Here is a 21,553-nt window from a genome sequence, read left to right as displayed (position 1 = left end):
TAAACATGACGAGGGAGGAAGGACCAACGACCAACGAACAGAGGAATAGAAGGACGGGCAAGGTTGGGATGAATGCTAGATTGGTGTGCAGATGGGACGAAGCAAGGAAGCTTTTTGAGGGTGGGGATTCAAGAGGTAGAGGGTGTGTGTGCGTTGGTGATGTCTGGATGGATGGATGGATGTTGATGCATGACACAGGGGGAGGGGGGGGGGATGAAGACAGATGAACAGTCATAAAAGAAAACATTTCACTCTATCCAAACACAACGGAATGTACACTGGGTATCCGTCCTTGTTCTCTCCCCTGCACCGCCCTCCCGCGTCAACCCCGTATCCCCCTGTAGCTAGCCGCACAAGGGGAAAAAGGTAGGTGTTTCCCTTCCTTCACATATCATGTTATTTCATGTCATGGCATGTCATATCTTACTCCTCCCCACACGCCTTCCTAAACACGCTCACCAACGCCTCAAAATCACAAACATTCATCGACTCAAACACGCCCGTCTGTTTGATCTTCAGCGCCGTGATCCGCGGACTATTTATGCCAAACGCGATTTTCGCCAGGAACCGCGGGTCGTCACGCACACCGACCGCGTCGAGCACGTTGCGCACTTTCGCCTCGTCGGGAGGGAGTGGCGGCTCATTGGGGAGGACGACCTGCGTGTGTGTCTCGCACCAAGTGCAGTGCATGCAAGCTTTTGGCAGGTTCTTTGTTTCGCCAAAGTAGGCGGCGAGGGAGCGCGAGAAGCATTGTTTGGACGTGATGAGATCGATGAGGGATTTTGTACGGGCGAGGTTTTGCTGCTCTGTTGCGCCCATGCTGCTGTCGAGGTGGGTGATTATGTCGTTGATTTCGGTGGCTGAGGAGGGGAGTGGACGTAAGAGGCGGAAGACGTGCGATACGGATTCTTTGCGTAGGTCGATTGCGTCGTACTCGTTCCAGGTTTCGAGGGTGCGGACAAGGTCGGCGCGGGGGATGCCGGTTGAGGCTGTAAGCTCGTCGAGTGCGATGTGTGTCCATTTTTGGAGCTGCTTTGAGGCGCCTTTGATGGCGTGGGCGGCGGGGGAGATGTCGTTGTCGAGGATCCTTCTATCCTTGACTGTGTATTTGTATCTGTTGTATTGTGTGCCGGCAGCACGGAAGAGTTTGAAGTGGAGTTCTAGTTGGGCGTACAAGATGCCGAGAATTGTGGGCGTAATGTCGACATCTCTCGACTGCGTGTACAGCTCTACAGTGAACGTGTCTCCAACATTGAGTTCTTTCCGGTGTGGCGAACACAAGTCCTTAAACAGAAGCCGGAGCGAGTGCAGCGATGGTCGGTCCCCATATGTAAAGATGTTCCGGATGTGGAAGTCCTTGGTGGAAAGGTAGAACATGCAGGTACTCGGCTTGCCGTCTCGCCCTGCTCTGCCGATTTGTTGGCAGTACGACTCGATGCTGTCTGGGATATCGAAATGAACAATGTTGCGGATGTCTGGCTTGTCAATACCCATACCAAAAGCAATGGTAGCGACTACAATCATGTTTTCACTCCCTAGAAACTCGTCTTGAGTTTGTGTACGCAGTTCTGGAGTCATGCCGGCGTGATACGGTTTTGCTGGAAAGCCTTTGCTCTTTAAGGTGGCAGCCAGCTCCATCGCAGCTTTCTGTTGCGTGATGTAGACGATCGTAGGACCGGGATTAGCCTTCAGGTGTACGACGAGTTTCGCTTCGTAGTCGGTACCCTTGGGATTCGCCTCCGCAAGCAGACGCAGGTTGGGTCGATACATGGTAGTTCGAAGCAGGCCTTCCTTCGGAATCGAAAACGCGGTCAGAATATCCTCAGAGACTTTCGGCGTTGCAGTAGCTGTCAGGCAGACGACTCTTTCGACTTCAGCTTCTTCGGCAAATCTAGCGATCTTGAGGTAATCTGGGCGAAACGAGTGACCCCACTCGGAGATGCAGTGGGCTTCGTCAACAGCCAAGAGTCGAATGCCGCCGGGAATTGCTTTCAGTGTAGCGATGAAACCTTCATTATTCAGCCTCTCGGGGGCGCAGTAGAGCAGGTCCAGACGTCCGTTTCTAAGATCATCGTGCACGGCCAGGTATTGATCGCGCGAGACGGAAGAGTTGAGTACTGCAGCCTTGATATTGTTGCGCAAGAGAGCATCGACTTGGTCTTTCATCAGGGCGATCAGTGGCGATATCACAAGGGTAATTCCATGGTATCCTGATGCTCTGGACCCGTCTTCCTGATCTTGATATTTGAAAGCAACGGCGGGAACCTGAACTGATCAGTAGACACAGCGTTTGACAAAAAGAAGCGACTTACTTGGTAGCACAGACTTTTCCCTCCACCAGTGGGGAACACAATGACTGCACTATTGCCGTCAAGCAGACGTGAGATTGCAGCCTCCTGCTCGAGCCGGAAGCCATCGAGGTTGAAATGTTCTTTGAGAATTTTGTTCGCTAGTACAGTGTTATGTGAGGGCGCTGTATTTGTTTTGTTTGTAATTTTTGATCGTTTGCCAGGACGTAATGCCACCTCGTGACTGCGGTCGCGCTTTGCATTCGTGACTCTTGCAGATGCGGCTACGAGCGCAGCCTCATCCTCAGACGACATGTCGAACTCATCATTACTCATCGTGTAGGTAGTCGGTGGGTCGCAGGACTTTCGATTTGTGCGTGCTGACCGAATACTGTGTGTTGCTGGATATGGACGTCGAGTGAAAGGGTGGAGTACACATAACGCGACTCGATTGACATCTTTACGCGTCATCACATGACGTGAAACACGCCCAAGGCTCCACATCGCATAAACAGATTATTATTTCTTTATATTCCGGCGACCGAATATGCTATATTCGGTGTTAGAATTTACCATAAACGCCATATATTAATAAAATAGTCACCTTCTTGTGGGATAGTATTGAAAACTCACCTCGTGGTTGCCCTGCAAAGTTGTTGTTTCCTGTTTGTGCCTGCTGCGTATCGGTGTTTTCTTATCTACGGCGGATGGTTGTTCCGGAACCATCTTCCCTCATTTATCACTTCTGCTCCTGCTTCTTTTCCTGTTTGCGATTCTACCTTACAATCGAGCTTGAGAGTTAAGTTTACATATAAACTCGTAGCTTCAACTAGCAATTAAGCTAGATTTAGGCTCACAGTCGAACTTGGATTCGGGCGTATAATTGAGCTTGCTGATGTATGTTTTTAGTGATTGCTATGATGCCCGCGCTTACTAAGCTATCAGATCTCCGATGGCCCATCTGCTGACGCTGTTTTGCTGGCCTACATACTGGCACCATTCCAGCATGGGAATTATATCAAATATCCGCCCAACCTTGAAAGCTCGGTGGCGATCGGCCAGAACTCCGCAGGTACCGATAGGTCGCGATCTAGACCGGTCTGGCTCGATCCCGAATGTCCAGTATCAACGTCCATGCTGGTTGCTCGATGGAATGTTCCTACTAAAACACGAGTCCATTGCGAAATTTCTCACAATCCACATCGGGAAGCGCGCTCGCTAGTGCTTGGTGGCGAAAATATGAAGTAGGCTATTTACCTTGGGGAGTAACTACCATTGTTCAGCAACTCCACGAGTCACAAACATCTCACGCATTCCCTATTCGACTCCACGTCGATCCCCTCTTACATCACTGCGTAAGATTTCCCAACGAAACTGGATGGCCTGATCTGTGAGGGTCGTTCCGCGGACTTAGGAGTAACCGGAATGCCACCAAATGAGGGGGATACTCGTCCAACTTTGCTGGACCTGGAAACTTTGGAAGCAGACCCTGCACCAACTTTTGTCATCAAGTCTGGATCTAGTGGAGTTGGAGTACTGGAGTTTGACTTTCTGTTTTGCAACGAGGCGTTCCGGAAAAGTGGTCTTCGAGATGTGGTGTTGGCGCAGGATGATCCAACACTCCTTTTCCGATCCTGGACATACGCGTTGGGCAACTACAAACAAGAATTTGAGTTTGCAGAAAGGATCTGGTCTGCAAAAACAACTGGACACAGTGGCACTTGGAAAATCATAAAAGTGGTCAAGGATGTATCGAAAGAGCAGCACCAAGGCAACGGAAACCGTCCCGAAACATCAGCAAGCATAGACGCAGGATTAAGAGCGGGAGAGCAGAGTTCTGTCTACCGGCGCTCGAAAGATGACGTGATGAAAAAGATCCAGCATAGCAGAACCAACGAGCTTGGAAATATGTTTATACCACCCGAGAACTTTACAGCGCGGTGGGAGAGCATACAGACTATGATGGAGATGAGCGATGTGGGAGTGTTCGAGTACAGTCCTGAAGGAAAGTTAATTCACGCCAATGAAGCGTGGTATCGGCTCTCGTACGTATGAATGACTTGCTCCAAAGACAATGCTAATGGCTTTCAGATCCCATCCCCGGGATCTTCCTGCGCACGTTGAATTCTCTTTCATGCAACTCGTATACCCGGAGGATCAAACTCTCGTCTTAACTATGTGGAATGAATTAGTGTCAGGCAATCCTGTGACCTTTGAAATGAGATGGAGCTCCTCGGCTGATACAGTCACATCCGCACAATGGGTTCTTTCCTCTTGTGTGCCCGTCCTCGACGACCAGGGTAATGTGGTTAGTATTGCTGGTAATACCATCGATATCAACGCGCAGAAGAAGTCGCAAGAAGTAATCCAGGCGCGCGTTGAGGCCCTCGAACAAGTCAGGTTGTCAGAACTCAAGTTCGAGAGATTCGCTCAGCTTTCACCCACGGCAATTTACATATTTGTCCCGAAGACTGGTACGTGCTCAGGATAGCAACACATTCACGTCCCTAACGGCGATACAAGGCATGACGTTCTGCAACGATCAATTTCTCGAGCTCACAGGCTTATCGCGAGGGGAACCTGGACAGGCCGACTGGCTTAAAGTTATCGCTGAAGAGGACGTACAAGCCGTGAACGCGTACTGGGCCGCTATCGTTGAGGGCAAGAAGTCTGATTCAATGCAATTCCGGCTCAGGACGACATGGATAAACCAAGACGGTGCACGCTCCAATATCTGGGTGGAGAGTTCGAGTCACCAAGAGCTGGACGAAAGTGGGAATGTCATAAGTAGAAACCCCAGATATCCCAACCTACCAAGCGCTTGCTAACATCACCATCAGGCATCATGGGTACACTGTTTGGTATTAGATCCGTGTATTGTACGGGTGACATGCGCTGATATTACACTAGACATCTCACAATTCAAATGGGCGGAAAGCTTCCAGCAGCAGAGAATTCAGGAAGCTCTAGAAGCCAAGCGACAACAAGAAAAGTACGTCCCCGTGCACGGGAGGATGCATGTCGCTAACTGCAATAAGCTTCATTGACATGACATCCCATGAGCTTCGTAATCCGTTATCAGCTGTTGTGCAATGCGCAGATTCAGTAATCAATACTCTCAAATCAACAACACTTTTCGACAACGACACATCTGGGATACGAGAAGATCTTACGGAATCTTTGCAGACCATTGTTCAATGCTCAATTCACCAAAAGCGCGTCATCGACGACGTACTCACTTTGTCGAAGCTCGACTCTGAGTTAACAGTAATCTCACCTACGCGCGTACATCCCGTGGCTGTGGTCTCAGATGCGATGAAATTATTTGATGCTGAGTGCGGCCATGCGAAGATTAAGCTCGAATTCAAGGAAGACGAAACTCTACGAGAGTTTAGGACGGCGATGCTGGATCCTTCGCGTCTGCTACAAATATTTTTCAATCTTCTGTAAGTTGCATACTCAGCATATTATATGCACGACGGACTAACTCCCAAAGCACAAACGCTATCAAATTCACTAAAGACCGACCGACACGCAAAATCACAGTGACCATCGGCGGCTCCTGGACCCGTCCGCCCAAGTGTTGGCAAAATATCAGCTTCACTAACCACGACACGCCTGAAACTGACATCCTCGACGGGCCAGAGTGGGGAACAGGAAGGAAAGCATACCTTTGGATTCAAGTCACTGACACTGGCTGTGGCATGACACTTGACGAACAAACGAAGCTCTTCTCCAGGTTTTCTCAGGCCACGCCTCGCACACATGTCAAGTACGGCGGTTCAGGCCTCGGTCTCTTCATTTCCAAATCTCTTGCGGCGCTGCAAGGCGGCGCGATCGGTGTTCATTCCGAAAGCAACGTCGGCTCGAATTTCGCCTTCTTCATCGGCACGCGCATTGTAGACCCACCAGCCGGTCTGGAAACGCGAGCTCGCCCAGAACTTTCACGTATAGTTTCTACCGACGACGCGATGCGGGCCGTCAAGCTCAATGTCCTCATCGTGGAAGACAATCTCGTCAATCAGAAGGTTCTTCGCAAGCAGTTGCTAAGATTTGGCTGGGACGTCAGTGTCGCCGGCAATGGTCAGGAGGCAGTGGACTGGTTAAAAGAGAGCGTCTACTGGCAAGAGAACAATTCGCAACAAGAAGACGCAGACACTATCTCAACTGAAGCACAGGAAGATCCGTCTCCCTACAGTGCGACAAAACACCCTCTGGACATCATACTCATGGATATCGAAATGCCTATCATGGACGGCTTGACCTGCACTCGCCTAATCCGCGAGTACGAGCAGCTCGGCCTCCTGGCTCCTCCGCGTCCGATGCACAGTTCGACCACGGACGGTACGCGAAAAGTTCCCAGACTCCCCATCTTAGCTGTCAGTGCGAATGCGCGGCCTGAGCAGGTGGAACAGGCTATTGCGGGAGGGATGGATGATGCGATTTCGAAGCCATTCAGGATTCCGGAGCTGTGGCCCAAGATTAGGGGCCTTGTGGAGAGACTGGCGGAGCAGCAGTGATGATTTAGGTTGTTGGCGTTAGGGTGGGTAATCATGCTGGACGGGAGTGCCTTCTGAGGCCTGAGGGTTTGCATAAGGGAATGGTGTACTTAATTGTCGGACGTTTCGGAATCTATCATGCAGCATGTCTCTCAATTGTCGTTTCCACAGGTCTCACATCTGAACACCATTATTGCAAGATCGAACGAGGATTTGTCGTCTTGCAGATCGATAGGCCTTCTAGATCTGGAATGCCTTCATCATTCATAGACCCCCGATATGCGTCTTTAAATGTCTTCTTTCTTATCCCACTGCGCCCATCCCCGCAGGATGAACAATGAAAACCAATCACAAGCAAGTACACAAAGGCCTAGCTCAAAGATCCTCGTGATGCTGTGCCTGGTTGAGCCCCCACACTTCGCAAGGATGCGGAACGAACTCCGACAATGGCAATGACGTCTGACCCGAGGCACCAACTTCCGTCAAAATCCCCGACTTTTTCCTTTGTCCGGCTCATTCAGTTCCCCGTCCCAAGTTCGTAGAAAGAAAAAGACATATTTCCCAACATGGCAAAAGACGACAAGCGCATCCAGGAGATCGATAGCGTTCCCCACGAGCGCGATGGCACGCGACCCGACCTCGCAACACTCCCGCCGAGGAAGAAGCTGCCGCAGGAGATACAGAAAACACTCGACAATGAGACGATGTTTGATGATCTGTATGATGGAACGTGTGTGCTGCCATATCTCTACAATGCTTGAAAAGTATACAGCTAAAAGTATACAGCGCCGAAGACACAACAGACACCTCAATCCGTTATGCCGCCTACGCAACCCGCATACGAACCATCATGCTGTCTGCCCACCGCTATGTCGCATACACTTCCGATATTGGCGAATCGTTCCGCCCCATCGCACATCCATACCTGATCAAAGGCGCGTACGGTGTGTCCTGGTTGTACCTTACAGGTGATGTAGCACACGAAGGCTACAAAGCGTACTGCCGAAACCAAAAGACTCTGCACCCCGATCCGACTGAAGAGAAGAAGGAGCAGGCGGATATGGTAGCCACTGGGCGGCCTACAGGCGTGATAGGCAAGGTGCAAGAGCTGGGCAAGAAAGTCACGAGCACCGAGGGCGTCAAGGCTGGCGGCGAGGGAAGTATCCTCACGGGTGGGGAGATTATCCCGGGGCGTATACCGGCGATTGAGGACTATAGATCAGTTATGGCTCAGCGAGCTGTGTTCCAGGCTGTTGCGTCTATGGGTCTGCCTGCGTTTACGATACATAGTATTGTGAGGTACTCTGGACGTGCGTTGAAAGATGTTAGGAACAAGTTGATCAGGACGTGGGGTCCCATCGGGGTATGTCATTGTATTTTTTTGGTGATTGAAGACACAACTGACAATAAATAGCTTGGTCTCGCGGCCGTTCCATTCTTGCCATACCTCTTCGATGAGCCCGTCGAGCATGCGACGGAATGGATCTTCTACAACGCATTCAGGACTTTTGGTGGTGAGAAGGCCGTCGAGGGACGACCGGTCACAGGGCAGAAGGAGTTGAGGAAAGAGGAGAGCCAGGTGAACAAGCTGAAGGAGCTATGAGTTTCGGTTCGACGACGTAAAAGTCCAGGGTCAGCAAATTGGAAATAAAAATAAACGAGATGGAACTAACAAAAAGGATTTCATTCAAGCAAACTATCTACTCCGTTCAATATATATACATGAAAATATCTACTCTTCAAAATATACTCGTTGTTCTCAATCTAAGTCATGTAAATTCTCCCTTTGTCATAATCGAGACTCATCCTTGCCCGCCTTCCGATATGACATGTCCCGACATACATGGAGAATGTCGCAGAGCAACCACACATCTCGGTCTTCGAACTAGAGAACGATCAACCGGTTCCTCTAGCTTCGCGTTTCTCCACCTTGCACACCTAATCTGTGAAGCAAGTCTCAAGTGCTCACTACATACCCTCCCGGGCTCGACACAACGCATTGGGTCCTTCCTTAATCCTGATGAATGATCACAAGCTTAGGCGATCTCACCATCACCATACATGCCGCATGGAAGGGTACTCGCAACGCATTTCCCCTCTCATCTGATCCTGGAGCAAACAGCACCATTCTCCCAGTCATCTACTTCACATAGTTCGTAACCGCTGGGTTACCCGACTCAACCCACTAATGGAGACCGTGTTGACCAGTCAATAGACATGGCCATGAGTGGTTCGCGACCTAATTCACAGCAGTCTTGTTGTCGGAAGATACCCACCAATTTCTCAGATGTTGGGCGATGTTTGGGATCTTCGCTAATCATGTCACATATTGTGAGGAAGGCCACATTCGAAACGAGGAAGCCTGTTAAGTACTGGTCGTAACAGCTTTGCAAATACTGGGACACAGCATCGAGGTTGGCCGAGTAAGAGATGGTCCCGTCTTTTTGGTTCTTCTTCAACAACTCCTGAAGCCGTTTTTGTCCGTCATCACGCCAATCGTACGCCGCCACAAGTTCAACGAATACACAGCCTAATGAAAATATGTCGGCCGGGAACCCTCGGGACAGGCCGAGCTCCTGATAGCTAATGACTTCAGGCGAAGCGTACTTCCTTGTGAAAGATGTCGGACTGTCTGTCTCTGCGTCGCTAGGGCTATGGTACGCTCGTGCTATTCCAAAATCTGCGATGTAGACTTTGTGACATGGGTACGTCTTGCGGACGAGTATATTGGTGGGCTTGATATCCATATGTTTTACCCCGTTGCTGTGAATGTAGTGTATTGCGCTACTAAGACAGCCAAAGAACCGTCGACATGAGGTTTTCATCTCAGCGTATTCGTAGGATACATCGTCGTCATATATGGCGTCCAGAAACGTTTCGAGGTTTTGTTCCGCAACAGGGTACATAAGGATAGACAGTTCCCTGCCTACAACATATGTTCCGACGACACGCACTATGTGTGCATGATCGAGCCGGGTCAGATGAGCAACCTCTCCGATAGCCTGCTCCTTGGTGAAATGTCTGCCGCATTGGATAGTTTTGCGCGCAAGGAGGATCCGCCGGCATTTGACACTTTGAACGACTGCAATGCGTGTGCTCCCCAAGGTATCGTGAACCTCAAGCAAGTCGGTGATCGACTTTCGCTCATCTTTCTGAAATTCCGCATGTTGCCCTCGTCCTGACCAATCTTGCTCTATCTGAGGGTCCACTGGCCACAAGTTCTTCTTCTCAAGAAGTTGCGCATAGGCATTGTCACTGATGTTGCTCTAAGGTCAGATCATTGTCTCTTTATCAAAGCCTATATAAAACTTACGGTCGTAGTCCTAGATGGTTTGTGGTTAGGTTGTCCCTGTCAAGGCCTGCTAGTGCTGTGTAAAAAGTGGTCATAGAAAATACCGACCGTGTCGACATGAAGTCTCCGTCATAGGTTTCTGAAAGCGGAACATTCTTCTCGGAGATCCCATGAGTTTGCTCAAGAAGCTCGTATGGATTTGAGGGATCGGACTGCGTATCAGAATCCTCTGTTGTTGATAGGTCTTTGAACTTGGACCAGAACTTAAATGCGTCACCTTGCAACGCGACAGAGGTTCTCATTTGGGTTGGTCTTTGAATCGACTCCGCATCCTCACGACGTCTTGGAAGTAATACGAGATCTTCATCATGCTTGTCATTAATCTCGAATTTGTTGTGAATTCTAAATGGAAAGCTAAGATCTTTCGGATCCGATGTTGTGGTATCGGGCGTAGCCGTACGCGACAGATTTGGCAGATAAGGGTTGGTCCATGGTGACATAGGTGTGCACAGAGGAGACGCAAGGCTGGACTGATCCGGAGGACTACATGGTCCGTTTGATCGACGTGGATACCGAAACGAAGATGAAGCCATCCAAGTGAACCAATGACGAGATACAGAGTCGAAACAAGGAGTGAGAAAGATCCTCAATAACAGAGATGAGTGAGATGTCAAGGAGGTGTTTCTTGTGAGCAGGCTGAAATGAGGGGATGTGTTGTAATCTAGCTTCTTCCGGTTAGCGGTGACAGCATACAGGCAGGCGCAGTGCAGTGCATTCAGAAGTGCGCCCCAATCCAGTCAAAAGATGTCGTCTCCCACTGCTCCAATCTCAGCCATCCAACCATTGATATTAGCCATTAGTATCCAGAATCTCCTTTGACTCAACTCTTCCCCTTCCCCCTACCCCGTCCCCGCCCCCTACCCACTTTCCCCCTCCCTCTCGCCCCAGCGCCCTTCTTTGGTGAATTCCTATCCGTCATATCCGTCAAATCCGTCTCCCCATCGCTATCATGAGCGAAGAAGTGGCTCTTGACCTGCGCATCGCTCTTGCGCGCAGCTTTGCGCTTTGGCGCAGCCCGCGTTGACAGCGGCGGACTCACAGGAGCATCTGAGAGCATATCTTCGTCTGAGGAGTCCGCAACGATAGATTTGCGTTTGCGTGTAGTGGCCGCTGGTTTGGCGCGGCCGCGTGTGGACTGCGATGTTGGGGGTTTGCGTCGAGGGGCGGGTTTGGGTGTTTCTTCCTCTGAGATGTCGGGGTCGGAGTCGAGGTGCATGTCTATGTCTTCGTCCTGCTCGTCGTCGTCTTGGTTGGCGGGTTGCTGAAGTGCGGATGTAAGTGATATGGGGGTTCGGAAGGCGTTGTCTACGATGGATGTACGTGCTTGCTCTGCCTGCTCGCCGTGGTCGATTGTGAGATCGCCGTGGACGGGCTCTTCCTGGCTGGCTGCGAAAAAGCCACCAGCCATATCTGGTTGACTGTGTTCGTCTTTGACGAATCCACCATCTGCGGCTCCGTCATCGTCACGTAGAAACCCGCCAGCAAAGTCAGTGTGATCCTGAAATACATCCCACTCCGACTTTGTCCCCTCTGACTTGCCAGTCGGGGCTGCCTCAACTTTCGGCTTAGGAAGCTCCACATCGTCACCATACTCTGCTTTCATGCGCTCGACGATACGCAAACCAGTGAAGAACTTCTTCCACAAGCCCAGAACAAGCTTCTCCCTCTTTTCGGCTTCTTTTCTCGCTTTCTCGGCCTCTTCAACTTCCCAGGCATCGATAAGAAGATCTTCATGCTCTTCCGCAACGACAACGCCAGTAAGAACGGGAACAGCGCGTTGCTTGCCGAACTCAAAACCTGTACATGCTTCCGCGTGGTCGATGTTCAGCTTCCTGCAAATACGTGCCGTGCCCTTCAGAGGGACATGAACAGCACCCTTTGGTATCATAGTAGACACATAGACGTCAATGTTTCCAAACGCATTGCGAGGGATATGACCATCAACGATTGGATCCGGTATGATCCAATCGGTCTGCGCAATAGAGTACAACCCTTGTTGTATCTTTCCACCTTCTACACGCTCACGCTCTTCGATCTCGCGTTTTCGCGTGACAGTGACGGCGCGCATAGGTACGAATTTGAGCGGTTGCTCGGTTTCTTTGACCTCTCTGCCTTCCTTGTGCCACGACTCGACAGTCTTGCAGTTTACGATATCCTTCCGGCGGTACACTGGCTCTGATTTCTCATTGTCGCCTTTGCCTGTGACGAAATGCCGGATGATCTTCGCACCGGGTATGAGCGCTTCTTCACGCCGCAAATGGCGTTCTAGAACGTACTCAGTGGAGTTCTTGTAGCCCTGAAGAGTCTCCTTTCCGCCTTCATCGTCCATGGTCTTCTTCTTCTCTGGCTTTGCCGGAACAAGGTCACCTTCGTCTTCGACCTCGTCCCAGGGCTGTCGCTTCTTGTGGGGTCGCGCATAAGGTTGCATGAGTGACTTGAGCCAATCCCATTCCTCCCATCGCTTGACTTTCCCTCGCTTGTTGTGAATGGGTATCTTCTCTACGGGCATGCGAAGTCCTTTGGTTCTACCAGGCCATTGATGTTTCGGTAGATAGCGCGTTGTCACGTCCTTTGCTGTGCCATCTGAAGAGAAAGCGATAAGGTAGGCGAAGACTTGCTTGGCTTTGTCGGCTGCTACACCGCGCGGATAGAATTCACCGAGTTTGTCGGGCGAGGCAGCACTCGCAATGATTGTGCGGGCGAGTGGAGAGGCAGAGACAGGAGTGTGAGTGAGATGCGATATAGCTTCCGTCCAATATGTTGGATAAGGAAGTTCTTCACTGTAGTTGCGCGTCTTTGGAGACTTCTTCGCAGGTCGCTCCCCCTCTGAGCCCGACGAAATGGATATTACACTGCTGAGATCACTGCTCTTAGAAGCCGTAGAATCCACTGAGTCACTCCTCTTTCGCGGCGCGAGGCGCTGCTTCGCTTTTCCGTTTGCTGGAGTAGAAGCTGCCGAGGCGTTGGCAGAGGTAGCTGTCACCAAATCCTTCAACTTCTCAAGGTTCTTTGGCTTGCCTTCTTCGCTTTGGCTGAAGCCAAAGCCCACGGGTTGCAGACTGGCAACCATTCGAGCCTCAATACCTAACCCGCGAATGAGGGCCGTGAAGAGCTGTTGACCAATATCCCTACTACCTTGACACTTGCGTGCCATATCGCGGAATGCGTTGAGATTCTCAACTCGTTCGCCGAATGTATCTGGATGTGAAGGGTCTTCTCCCCATGCTCTGACTTCCGCTCCCAGGGCCGCAGGAGCCAGATATCCACGCTTACGCAAACTAGGTGCGGTGATCTTGAACTTCGCCTTCCAGAATGCCGATAGATACTTCAACAGGCGTAGTAGTGGGTCGCCGTGGGACATGTTGGGTGCGCTGGGCTCAACTCGTTCAGTTGCTGCGCCCCAATCACGCTGGTCTCTCTCAATCTTGAGTGCATCCTTGCTTTTACCCTTCAGTGTACTGCTCTTCTCTCCACGGTTCGGAACGGGCTTGGCCTGGGGGCTGTCGTAGACTTTGACGCCGTTCTTGCCGCTGTTCTTCCAGGTCCCTTTCCTGTCTTTCTTCTCTTTTTCCAATGCTTTCAGCACCTTCTTATCTACCTCAACAACATGACTAAGTCCATCCGAGATACCTGCATCCCGCCAGTACTGTTCAAGCTCGCGCCAGCAACCTAACGATAGACTCTCGACCAGAATCTTCTGGACTTCCTTATCCTGTATCCACCCATTCCGTATCAGATTGTGGAACATCAAAAACTGCATATGCATACAATGTGTAGCATTCCGTATCTGGCGCTCTCTCTTCGAAGGCCCCGTCTTCCCGTTGGCTCTCGAATCAAACGCGGTCTGAGGCGCGGCGGAGATCGTAAGCGAGATGTCGCCAGAGATGACTGGCATCGCGAGTTTTGTATGATGGCGAGTTCCCAACGCATCCTCCCACTCATCGTCTTCACTCTCGTCGTCTTCGTCTTCTTGCGCCTTCCCTTTGCTCTTGCCCTTGTCTGCACCCTTCAACGGCACATCCTCAAATTCATCCTCACTGCTTTCCGACTCTGAGAGCTCGCTATCGTCATCTTGCTGTCGCAGAAAAGCCTTTGTTTGCGAAAGTGTACGCTTGACTTTTGGAGGCGCGTCCAATGTCTCGAAAACGGATTCTTTGCCACGGCGAGCGGGTGGGTTGCGGGCGCGGGCGCGTTTTGGTGGCGGTTCTGATGTGGGTGATTCAGAATGTAGCCGTTTGCGCGCGAGAACGGGGGGCATTGTGCCTGAGGTTTTTGTTATCGCTTCATGAGCAGATGTTGTTGTGGTGTTTTGTACCAAAGTGTTTACAAGGTGATGGCTGGATCGATGACGCATATGCCCCTGTCAAATTCCGATCGCGCGGGACGATCGATCTGTGGATCGCTAAAAACGCGAACGCGTCGGCACGCGACGTCACATGCCATGTGGCTCACTCGCGCGATGGATCAGATCTCCGTTTGCTTTTGCATCTCGGATGTTCAAAGCACATATATGGACGCATTTCATCACGAATCACGCTGTGGTGCGTATCTCTGGTACTGTACGGCATGGATATAGCTTGACCTGAATGTATATTTCCCACCCTTTGATCCCTACGTGACACCGCTCCAGAATTGACACCAACACTGTCAAGGGTGACCTCGCAACATGTCTATGTGCGTCCAAGGGCCTGATTCCCCTGAAGATCTCATTGCTGTCCGCTAATCCCCTCTGGCATCCACCTGGTCCAGATACCAGTATATCTGTCCGGCCCATCCCTAGGATTGAAGATACAAAACGACTTGATCCAATAAGCGAACTGGCTGATGCCCCAAGAAGGTACTCTGCCAAGCTCTAGAGCGAAACGTAAGTCAGGGAAGGGGGTGCCTGATTCATCGGGTTCGAACATCGGGTTAACAACGACATCGAGAAAGACTGTACGATCAATAAATGTGATGATCCCGACGACCTTGCATATCATCCGTTGCTGTCTGTTCGGCGCCGTTGCTGTGCGTGTGCCACTTCTGAAAGGGCCGGCCAATTTTATCAAGCGATTTTCTGCTTCAAGCCATTTGGATGGCTGGTCGAAGGCGGATTTTGGAGTAGCACTAGTGGTGGGACATGGAGATCTTGGAGTGAAGCAGCTGGCAGCAACTTTGGCGTCGCTGAGTGGGAGAGTATCTAGGACATAGCGGAGAAACATGAGTACTGTGGGTGTAAGCCGTGTGCACGCCTGAGTTCATCACTATGAGACAATTGGCCAGGAACTCCGAGCTAAACTTGCCAACGATCGGGCTTCTCCAAATAGCTATGGTACATACCGGCTCGGTGTTCGCTTGTGAGGTTGCTGGTAGCATCGATTCCGAGGTCGTTGAGATCTCCTTTATGGAAACGTAGTTCCGGCTCTTTCAAAAGCCGCGACATCCCGTAGGTCGATTATAACGCTCGGCTGACTAAGTATTTTGACAAGGAAGTGTATTCACTGCAGGAATGTCAGTGTTTCCAAAGTGCAAGGGCTGGATGGTGCCTGTCTCACCGATACGTCGAGTAGAGATAGACCGGGCTGAGACTGTTGCCTTGTTGTAACGATGACTGAACACGACGTCGTGCTATGAGCGGGCTGAAGAGGGTATGAAAACGTATAAGAAGGCCAGTATCTCAGCCCCGAGGGTAGCTGCTTGCTCCATCTTTGTCCCTTCTGTTTGTTCAGCCTTTCTCCTTCCTCAATCTCGAAGGTATCTGCATAACGCTTGTCTAACTGGAAAATCGGAACCTAGCAACGGGAAAGATGGCTGCTCAGAGCTCGAGCTTGATACCACGCAGTCGATGTGACCGCGAATGACAAGATGATGATGGTTGTTATTAGGATGTCCTTCTCCGCCATCGGTGTACTCGCGCTATAACACGGATTCACGTGACAGTGACGGCGACGACAAGGACGTCCATATGCACGATCGCAACGCAGGTAATTCAGCACTCTTTAAGTGTAGTCACTAAGATTGAGAATACAGGACAATCATCCACCGACGTGACAGTTTTCAAGTCACGGGTTATTCCTCATCCGGCCCGGTAGATCATCCCTCGAAATGTATGGATCGCTGCCGCCATCTGCCACTGCGACACACATCCACGATTGCACACTTCATCAACCCAGAAGTGCACCTTTATCACCACTAACCCAGAAAACTAACAAAATTGCTGATGCAGAGCCGCAGAAATCGATGGACCCCACGAGACCTGCGTCATGAAGGCATAGCCACAGTGGCTGCAGTCCCTCAAAACTCAGGCTGGCGGCCTCCGCGTTGGTCTCCTTCCCCACGTTGTCGCAATGCTGCGACCTTCCGCCCTTCCCAAGTTTTCCCACACCACACTTCGCAGCACTTCCCAACCATTCTTCCACATTCATATCTTCCCCTTAGCTGCGCTTTTACACTACACACTCTCCGCTAGCTTCTACCACCCTCATCCTCACTCACCTTCTCCTTAGGCACCGATCTTGTATGCGCCAGGACATGCACAAGCTTGTACTGCTCCTGTTGCTAGCTTCCCTGCTTGGATCAGCAGCAGCAACAACGACTCCAATCATGGACTACACATTACCTGTTGCTTCGTTAGAGGAACAGTTCCTACAAGATTCAGACGGCATGTTTCACCTCTTCTGTGATTACTGCGCTGCTCCAGTCTGGCAGTGCTCGTGTGCTATGGTAAGAAGCCCTGCTCAGCTGTGGAGAAGCAATGCTCACATCCTTAGACACGACCACCTTACATTGATCCTGCCATGGTCTACCGTCAGCTTGAATATAACGAGCCGCATACGAGCTACGACCCGATCGCGTTTGACCTTGCGCCTGTCGCCGCATTCGTCTCTGGTCGCAGTCATGAGCAACTACCTACCGACCGGCGTATACAATACTCAAACGAGAATGCCACGGCATCACAGGCACGCACTGTATACCCCTACGCTGAGGAACCACACACCCCCGTCCCTGCATACGTCACCGATCGCACTCCCGAGCAGCTATCCATCGACGAGGGTGTTCAACGTATGAATGAGAACGCGACGACGGTACAATCGAGCACCATACAAGCCCATGTTGAAGACACATACACGCCTGGCGACCGTCAACAGCCAACACCACCAGCGGTGTCACGCCGACCACCGACTACACGGCAGGCACTTCGACCAGGTGGATACCCTTGCACGTTTGGGGGATGCGGAAAGGCATTCGACCTTGCTTATAAGTTGCAGTAAGCTCTCCTCGGTGCCACTGTATTTGTCACGACCTAACTTTGACCAGCCGTCATGAGAAACAACACTTGCCTAGCTCCGAGCGGCGTCACAAGTGTTCCATCTGTAATGAGGGCTTCTTGTACCCAAAGGACCTTATACGGCATCATGTCACACATAACAAGAAATCCGTGACCTCAGCCAAGCACTTATGCAGTTTCCGCAACTGTGGTAAGAGCTTTCCGCGACGCGATAACCTCGCACGACACGAGCGAAACCAACATCCACCGGCTCAGGTGACTGTTGAGTTGCCGATTATAGGTTCGTCGACAGCATAGACTCGATATGGCTATATGTCGACGGGGGGTAATGCTACTAATGCTCCCTCTGTCCTTCACGCTTCGGCGTTTTAGAAGGACAGTTTTCTTTCTTTGCTCTTCTACCTTTAGGGCATCTGTAGACTCTTCGATCTCGCTCCAAATTGTTTTTGTGTGAGCACCGACGTTCCGCTCGATTTCATTCCTCGATTCCCATTCGGTTTGTTTTAATGTTGTCTTTACCGCTTGGTTCGTTCAATAATACCCCTTTCTGCAGACGCTCTCAGTACTCATAGCGGTATCGTTGGCTTGGTGCCTTATTTTGCCTCCCGCTGCATGCATTCGAGACGCCTCGTATTTCATTGAAAAAAAGATTTCCTATTGGTTTCTGTTAATGTGTATGAACATCAAAGAACTTGACGACACGAAGGAAAAAATGGGTTCATCTACATATCACGTTGGAGTTGGATCTGTTTTCATATTTGCCTGCGGCTACGTCACTGCTCTCAGTTGAGTTACTAGCCTGTACTTTGGTGGGTGCTGGGATAGGTCGGTTGGCGATGATACTGTAGTACGTGATGGCATATAGACTGGAAATTACTATTCTTTCTCACATACTGTTTTCATGCTCATGGTTAGTGATGTGCCTGACTTTGTTCTGCATGCAATACTTGGTTTGTCTTCATGAATCTTTGACGCGACGAGGCTTGCCCAACCAAGAAAGAAGGAGTATATCATGCCAAAATAACGCCCGGCCTCGCACTGCTCGGATTTCGATATTCTACTAACTCCCAAAACCGTTACTTTTTGACTGGCATATCATAACATCTTACAGATACGATGCCAAATCGTCTCACACGCACTCCTCACCTCCAAACCTCATCACTGTCTCCAACATAAACGCAAACACAAAAACTGCTTCGAAAATACACCCAGGTGACTACCGCGCTGAAACAATACGCCCAAGTATGTGGACTTCCTGCCTAGCATCCTCCTCACGACTCCTCACCTCACCTCAGACACCTCAGCAGTTCAACACTACATATCGCCTGTCATTATACAATGCTTCTCTCCGCGCAGTCCCGAACACAAACTCCAAACTTCTCGTATTCTCAAAGTGCACTTCAGCAAAGAGTTTGGAAGCGTGCTACCCCATCCCACCGACCTAGTCTTTGCATGCCGATCTTAGTCTCGGAGAGCAACCCGAGTAACTCGCTTGATTTGGGATGCTGGATTGCTGCGATATTCTAGGATGGTGGGAGGCGTATCTCATGGGTATGGGGATGTTGGATGTGGATAATCAAAGACATAGCCGTACCATCCACCCTCACACAGAGGTCAAACATCAATAGTGAAGACATGTATAGATTCATCTCACTAAAACAACAAATCCATCACCACACACCACTCCCCCACAATCCATCCATCCATTTATCCGAACTCAATGCTTCTCCCCCCAAAACGTCAAGAACCGACTCACAGTCCTCTCCTCCCAAAGATGCGCCTCGCGAATATACGCCGGCTCAGCCGTAACATTCAGAATGCCATAGCTATCCCAGTGATGTCCCGCACCCGCAATCAAATAGCTGGGATACTTATCACTGCTAATCCTCGGCTTAGGCGCAAGGTCAGAATGGTAGCACAAATCGAGCCAGACATCCGTGCTGCCGTCGATAAGCGCGAGGTTGGGCGCTTGTGTGTTCCACCCGCCGTACTTGTTGTAGTAGTGCAGCTCTGGGCTCTTGGGGATGCTGTTTGATGTGCCGGCGGGGAAGGCCCATGTGCACCATTGCTGGGTGTAGGGGGCTTGTAGGACGCGGGAGATGAGGGATGGGCCTTTTTTGGGCGCGACTTGGTAGGCGCCGGATTCGGAGCAGGTCGAGTAGAGGTAGGAGCGCGCGGCGCTGTTTGTTACGTCGGCGTAGAAGGTCTGGTTCTGCGTGCCGAAGCAGCCGCTGTCTGTGCTGTCGATGCGGCCGCTGGTGCATGTCGGGATCAGCGTCTTCTTGACGTAGTCGGCGTAACTGCCTAGACCGGTCCAGGCGGAGCCGTTGGAGTATTGGGAGAGCGCCGTGTCGACGCTGCTGATGTTCGCCGCGGGGGCGAGGTTGGTCACGTTGGAGCAGAAGTGCCAGAAGTCCGAGGAGCCGTAGCGGTCTGACCAGTTGAGTTCCTGCCAGGTGTTTGTGGGGTAGTTCATGGGGCCGCCGATGGGGAAGGCGATTGTCATGGCGAAGTCGCCTAGGCTTTGTAGTGCGCCGAGGCCGAAGATGTCCTTGAGTTGCTGGATGCCTTGCGCGTTGCCGGACTTGATTAGGGCGTCGATTTTGTCGACGATGTTGACGATGCGGGAGACGCAGTCTGCGGGGCCGTATTTCATGATGGGGTCGTACCATTGGGGGTACTCAAGCAGTGCTTGCGTGGTGGCACTGCTACCGATGCCGCCGGCGAAGATGTCGTTGTATGTCTTCATGGTGAAGGCGGTGTGTGCGCCGGCAAGAGAACCGCCGTACATGATCCATGGGACGTCGGGTCCATTTAGGGTGTTGTTGACACCAGGGAAGGTAGCATGCTTCCTGAAGTAAGCGTTGTCGGCAATGGCTGTTCCATGTCAGATTACATATCTAGCGAGATATATGGATTTCTTACTTTGCTCGGTGGTCAAGAACCTCAACTCATCCGTCGTGCTGGTGTTGTAGGGATAGCTCCCTCCATAGTACCTGTTCTCGAGAATAACACCAAGGCCATTGAACTTCTCCATCATAATCTGGATAACTACACAAATCAGTACATCGCCTCGCAATCATGATAGACATGATGAACTCACTTCCAGTCTGCAGGTTAGAGAATCGGCTTTCGCCGCTCGTCTCTCCACCAATGTACAAAAACACCGGTCCTCCAGGCTTATAGTACGACGAATCGAAGAAGTACCGCTGCTTGAACGTATCCTTCGTATGCGGCACATAGCGATCCGATTTCGGGAAATGATCAATCTACAAAAAGTCAGACGGGGCCACGACGAAAGGACGAGAACAAAAACACATACAGGCTGATCAATAGTATGAGCCGCATAAGCGGGCGCAGCAGCCCTCTTACCCTGCCATTGATACGGCGCGGGAGTCGCGGACCCAAGGGCGGCGAAAGTGTAAAGCAACGTCAGGACCTTCATTATGCAGTTCTTGCTCGCGTACCCAGAAAAACGACGGGGACTGCAGACAGCTTATAAGAGGTACCTGAAGCCGGGGCTCCAATCTGCATGCAACATGCGGGTCCCGTCACTCACGTCATGTTCGTCTTTTACCTCAAAGAGTGGGGCGAGCATGCTATGGGCGATGCCGGAATAGGCAGGTAGGCGCAAAGCTTAAGCGAGCTTAGAAGAAGCTTATCGCTGCTTGGTATCTGCCTTCTGCTTCGGGTCCGAGGCGCCCAGCTTCTTGTCAGAGAGGAATATTGGAGGCTGGTAAGCGTGGTGTTTGTTAACTTGTTTTGCTGGATGCGTAAGAGTTAGAGAGGATGACGAGATCCTGGAACCCGGTGGGCGGGACGATAATAAGGCCGCTGCTTGAGGCGCCGATAAATACCGCAGGTGGTCCCGTACGTATGATTGAACAGGACCTTTTGAGAAACGGGAAAACTGCTCTTGTTCGGCTAGAAATCACTTCAGGAATTGTTGTCATTGGCTGAGGTATTTTTTCGACCCGAGTGATGGACCATGGCCAAGAACGTGTGTTCGCAGGACTCTAGTACGCATAAACTGATCACTCTATCAATATATCAAACATACGCGTACCTTTAGTCTGGATCGTAACGTAGAATTTCATCCACCATCAACTCGACGACACATCCTCCAGGCATTCCAAGCCCAAGCCCA

At 51.0% G+C, this 21,553-nt stretch overlaps 7 protein-coding genes across 7 annotated transcripts; 3 read left to right on the top strand and 4 right to left on the bottom strand.

The window, feature by feature from the left end:
• Nucleotides 1-234: 234 nt before the first annotated feature.
• P153DRAFT_370531 (ATP-dependent DNA helicase) lies at nt 235-2,838 on the bottom strand. Its single transcript, XM_033669064.1, has 2 exons — nt 2,313-2,838; nt 235-2,265 (listed from the first exon to the last, which is right to left on the bottom strand). The coding sequence occupies exons 1-2, from the start codon at nt 2,622-2,624 to the stop codon at nt 424-426; spliced, it is 2,154 nt and encodes a 717-aa protein (XP_033519614.1). The 5' UTR covers nt 2,625-2,838; the 3' UTR covers nt 235-423.
• Nucleotides 2,839-3,713: 875 nt separating this feature from the next.
• P153DRAFT_300481 (uncharacterized protein) lies at nt 3,714-6,808 on the top strand (the record flags this gene model as incomplete). The annotated part of the gene is made up of 7 exons (XM_033664330.1): nt 3,714-4,333; nt 4,380-4,762; nt 4,812-5,075; nt 5,129-5,149; nt 5,199-5,280; nt 5,327-5,734; nt 5,785-6,808. The coding sequence occupies 7 exons, from the start codon at nt 3,714-3,716 to the stop codon at nt 6,806-6,808; spliced, it is 2,802 nt and encodes a 933-aa protein (XP_033519613.1).
• A 513-nt stretch (nt 6,809-7,321) lies between these two features.
• Nucleotides 7,322-8,546, top strand: P153DRAFT_349626 (uncharacterized protein). The gene is made up of 3 exons (XM_033666254.1): nt 7,322-7,517; nt 7,574-8,150; nt 8,202-8,546. Exons 1-3 carry the CDS (start codon nt 7,354-7,356, stop codon nt 8,388-8,390), a joined length of 930 nt encoding a protein of 309 aa, XP_033519612.1. The 5' UTR covers nt 7,322-7,353; the 3' UTR covers nt 8,391-8,546.
• Nucleotides 8,547-8,683: 137 nt separating this feature from the next.
• Nucleotides 8,684-14,397, bottom strand: P153DRAFT_434865 (Rad4-domain-containing protein; the record flags this gene model as incomplete). Its single annotated transcript, XM_033673112.1, has 5 exons — nt 8,684-8,725; nt 8,838-8,927; nt 8,974-10,042; nt 10,101-10,804; nt 11,005-14,397. The coding sequence occupies 5 exons, from the start codon at nt 14,395-14,397 to the stop codon at nt 8,684-8,686; spliced, it is 5,298 nt and encodes a 1,765-aa protein (XP_033519611.1).
• Nucleotides 14,398-14,693: 296 nt separating this feature from the next.
• Nucleotides 14,694-15,343, bottom strand: P153DRAFT_370526 (uncharacterized protein; the record flags this gene model as incomplete). Its single annotated transcript, XM_033669063.1, has 1 exon — nt 14,694-15,343. The coding sequence occupies one exon, from the start codon at nt 15,338-15,340 to the stop codon at nt 14,846-14,848; it is 495 nt and encodes a 164-aa protein (XP_033519610.1). The 3' UTR covers nt 14,694-14,845.
• A 1,047-nt stretch (nt 15,344-16,390) lies between these two features.
• P153DRAFT_122798 (uncharacterized protein) lies at nt 16,391-17,952 on the top strand. Its single transcript, XM_033661989.1, has 3 exons — nt 16,391-16,841; nt 16,889-17,385; nt 17,436-17,952. The coding sequence occupies exons 1-3, from the start codon at nt 16,638-16,640 to the stop codon at nt 17,701-17,703; spliced, it is 969 nt and encodes a 322-aa protein (XP_033519609.1). The 5' UTR covers nt 16,391-16,637; the 3' UTR covers nt 17,704-17,952.
• Nucleotides 17,953-18,896: 944 nt separating this feature from the next.
• On the bottom strand, nt 18,897-21,169 carry P153DRAFT_400691 (peptidase S28). The gene is made up of 4 exons (XM_033671846.1): nt 20,729-21,169; nt 20,510-20,675; nt 20,332-20,457; nt 18,897-20,283 (listed from the first exon to the last, which is right to left on the bottom strand). Exons 1-4 carry the CDS (start codon nt 20,849-20,851, stop codon nt 19,124-19,126), a joined length of 1,575 nt encoding a protein of 524 aa, XP_033519608.1. The 5' UTR covers nt 20,852-21,169; the 3' UTR covers nt 18,897-19,123.
• Nucleotides 21,170-21,553: the final 384 nt, after the last annotated feature.

Source organism: Dothidotthia symphoricarpi (genome assembly GCF_010015815.1).
Source record: "Dothidotthia symphoricarpi CBS 119687 unplaced genomic scaffold P153scaffold_21, whole genome shotgun sequence".
NCBI classification, from domain to species: domain Eukaryota; kingdom Fungi; phylum Ascomycota; class Dothideomycetes; order Pleosporales; family Dothidotthiaceae; genus Dothidotthia; species Dothidotthia symphoricarpi.
The sequence above is the reverse complement of the archived record's forward strand: the minus strand, read 5'-3'. Positions and strand labels throughout refer to the sequence as shown.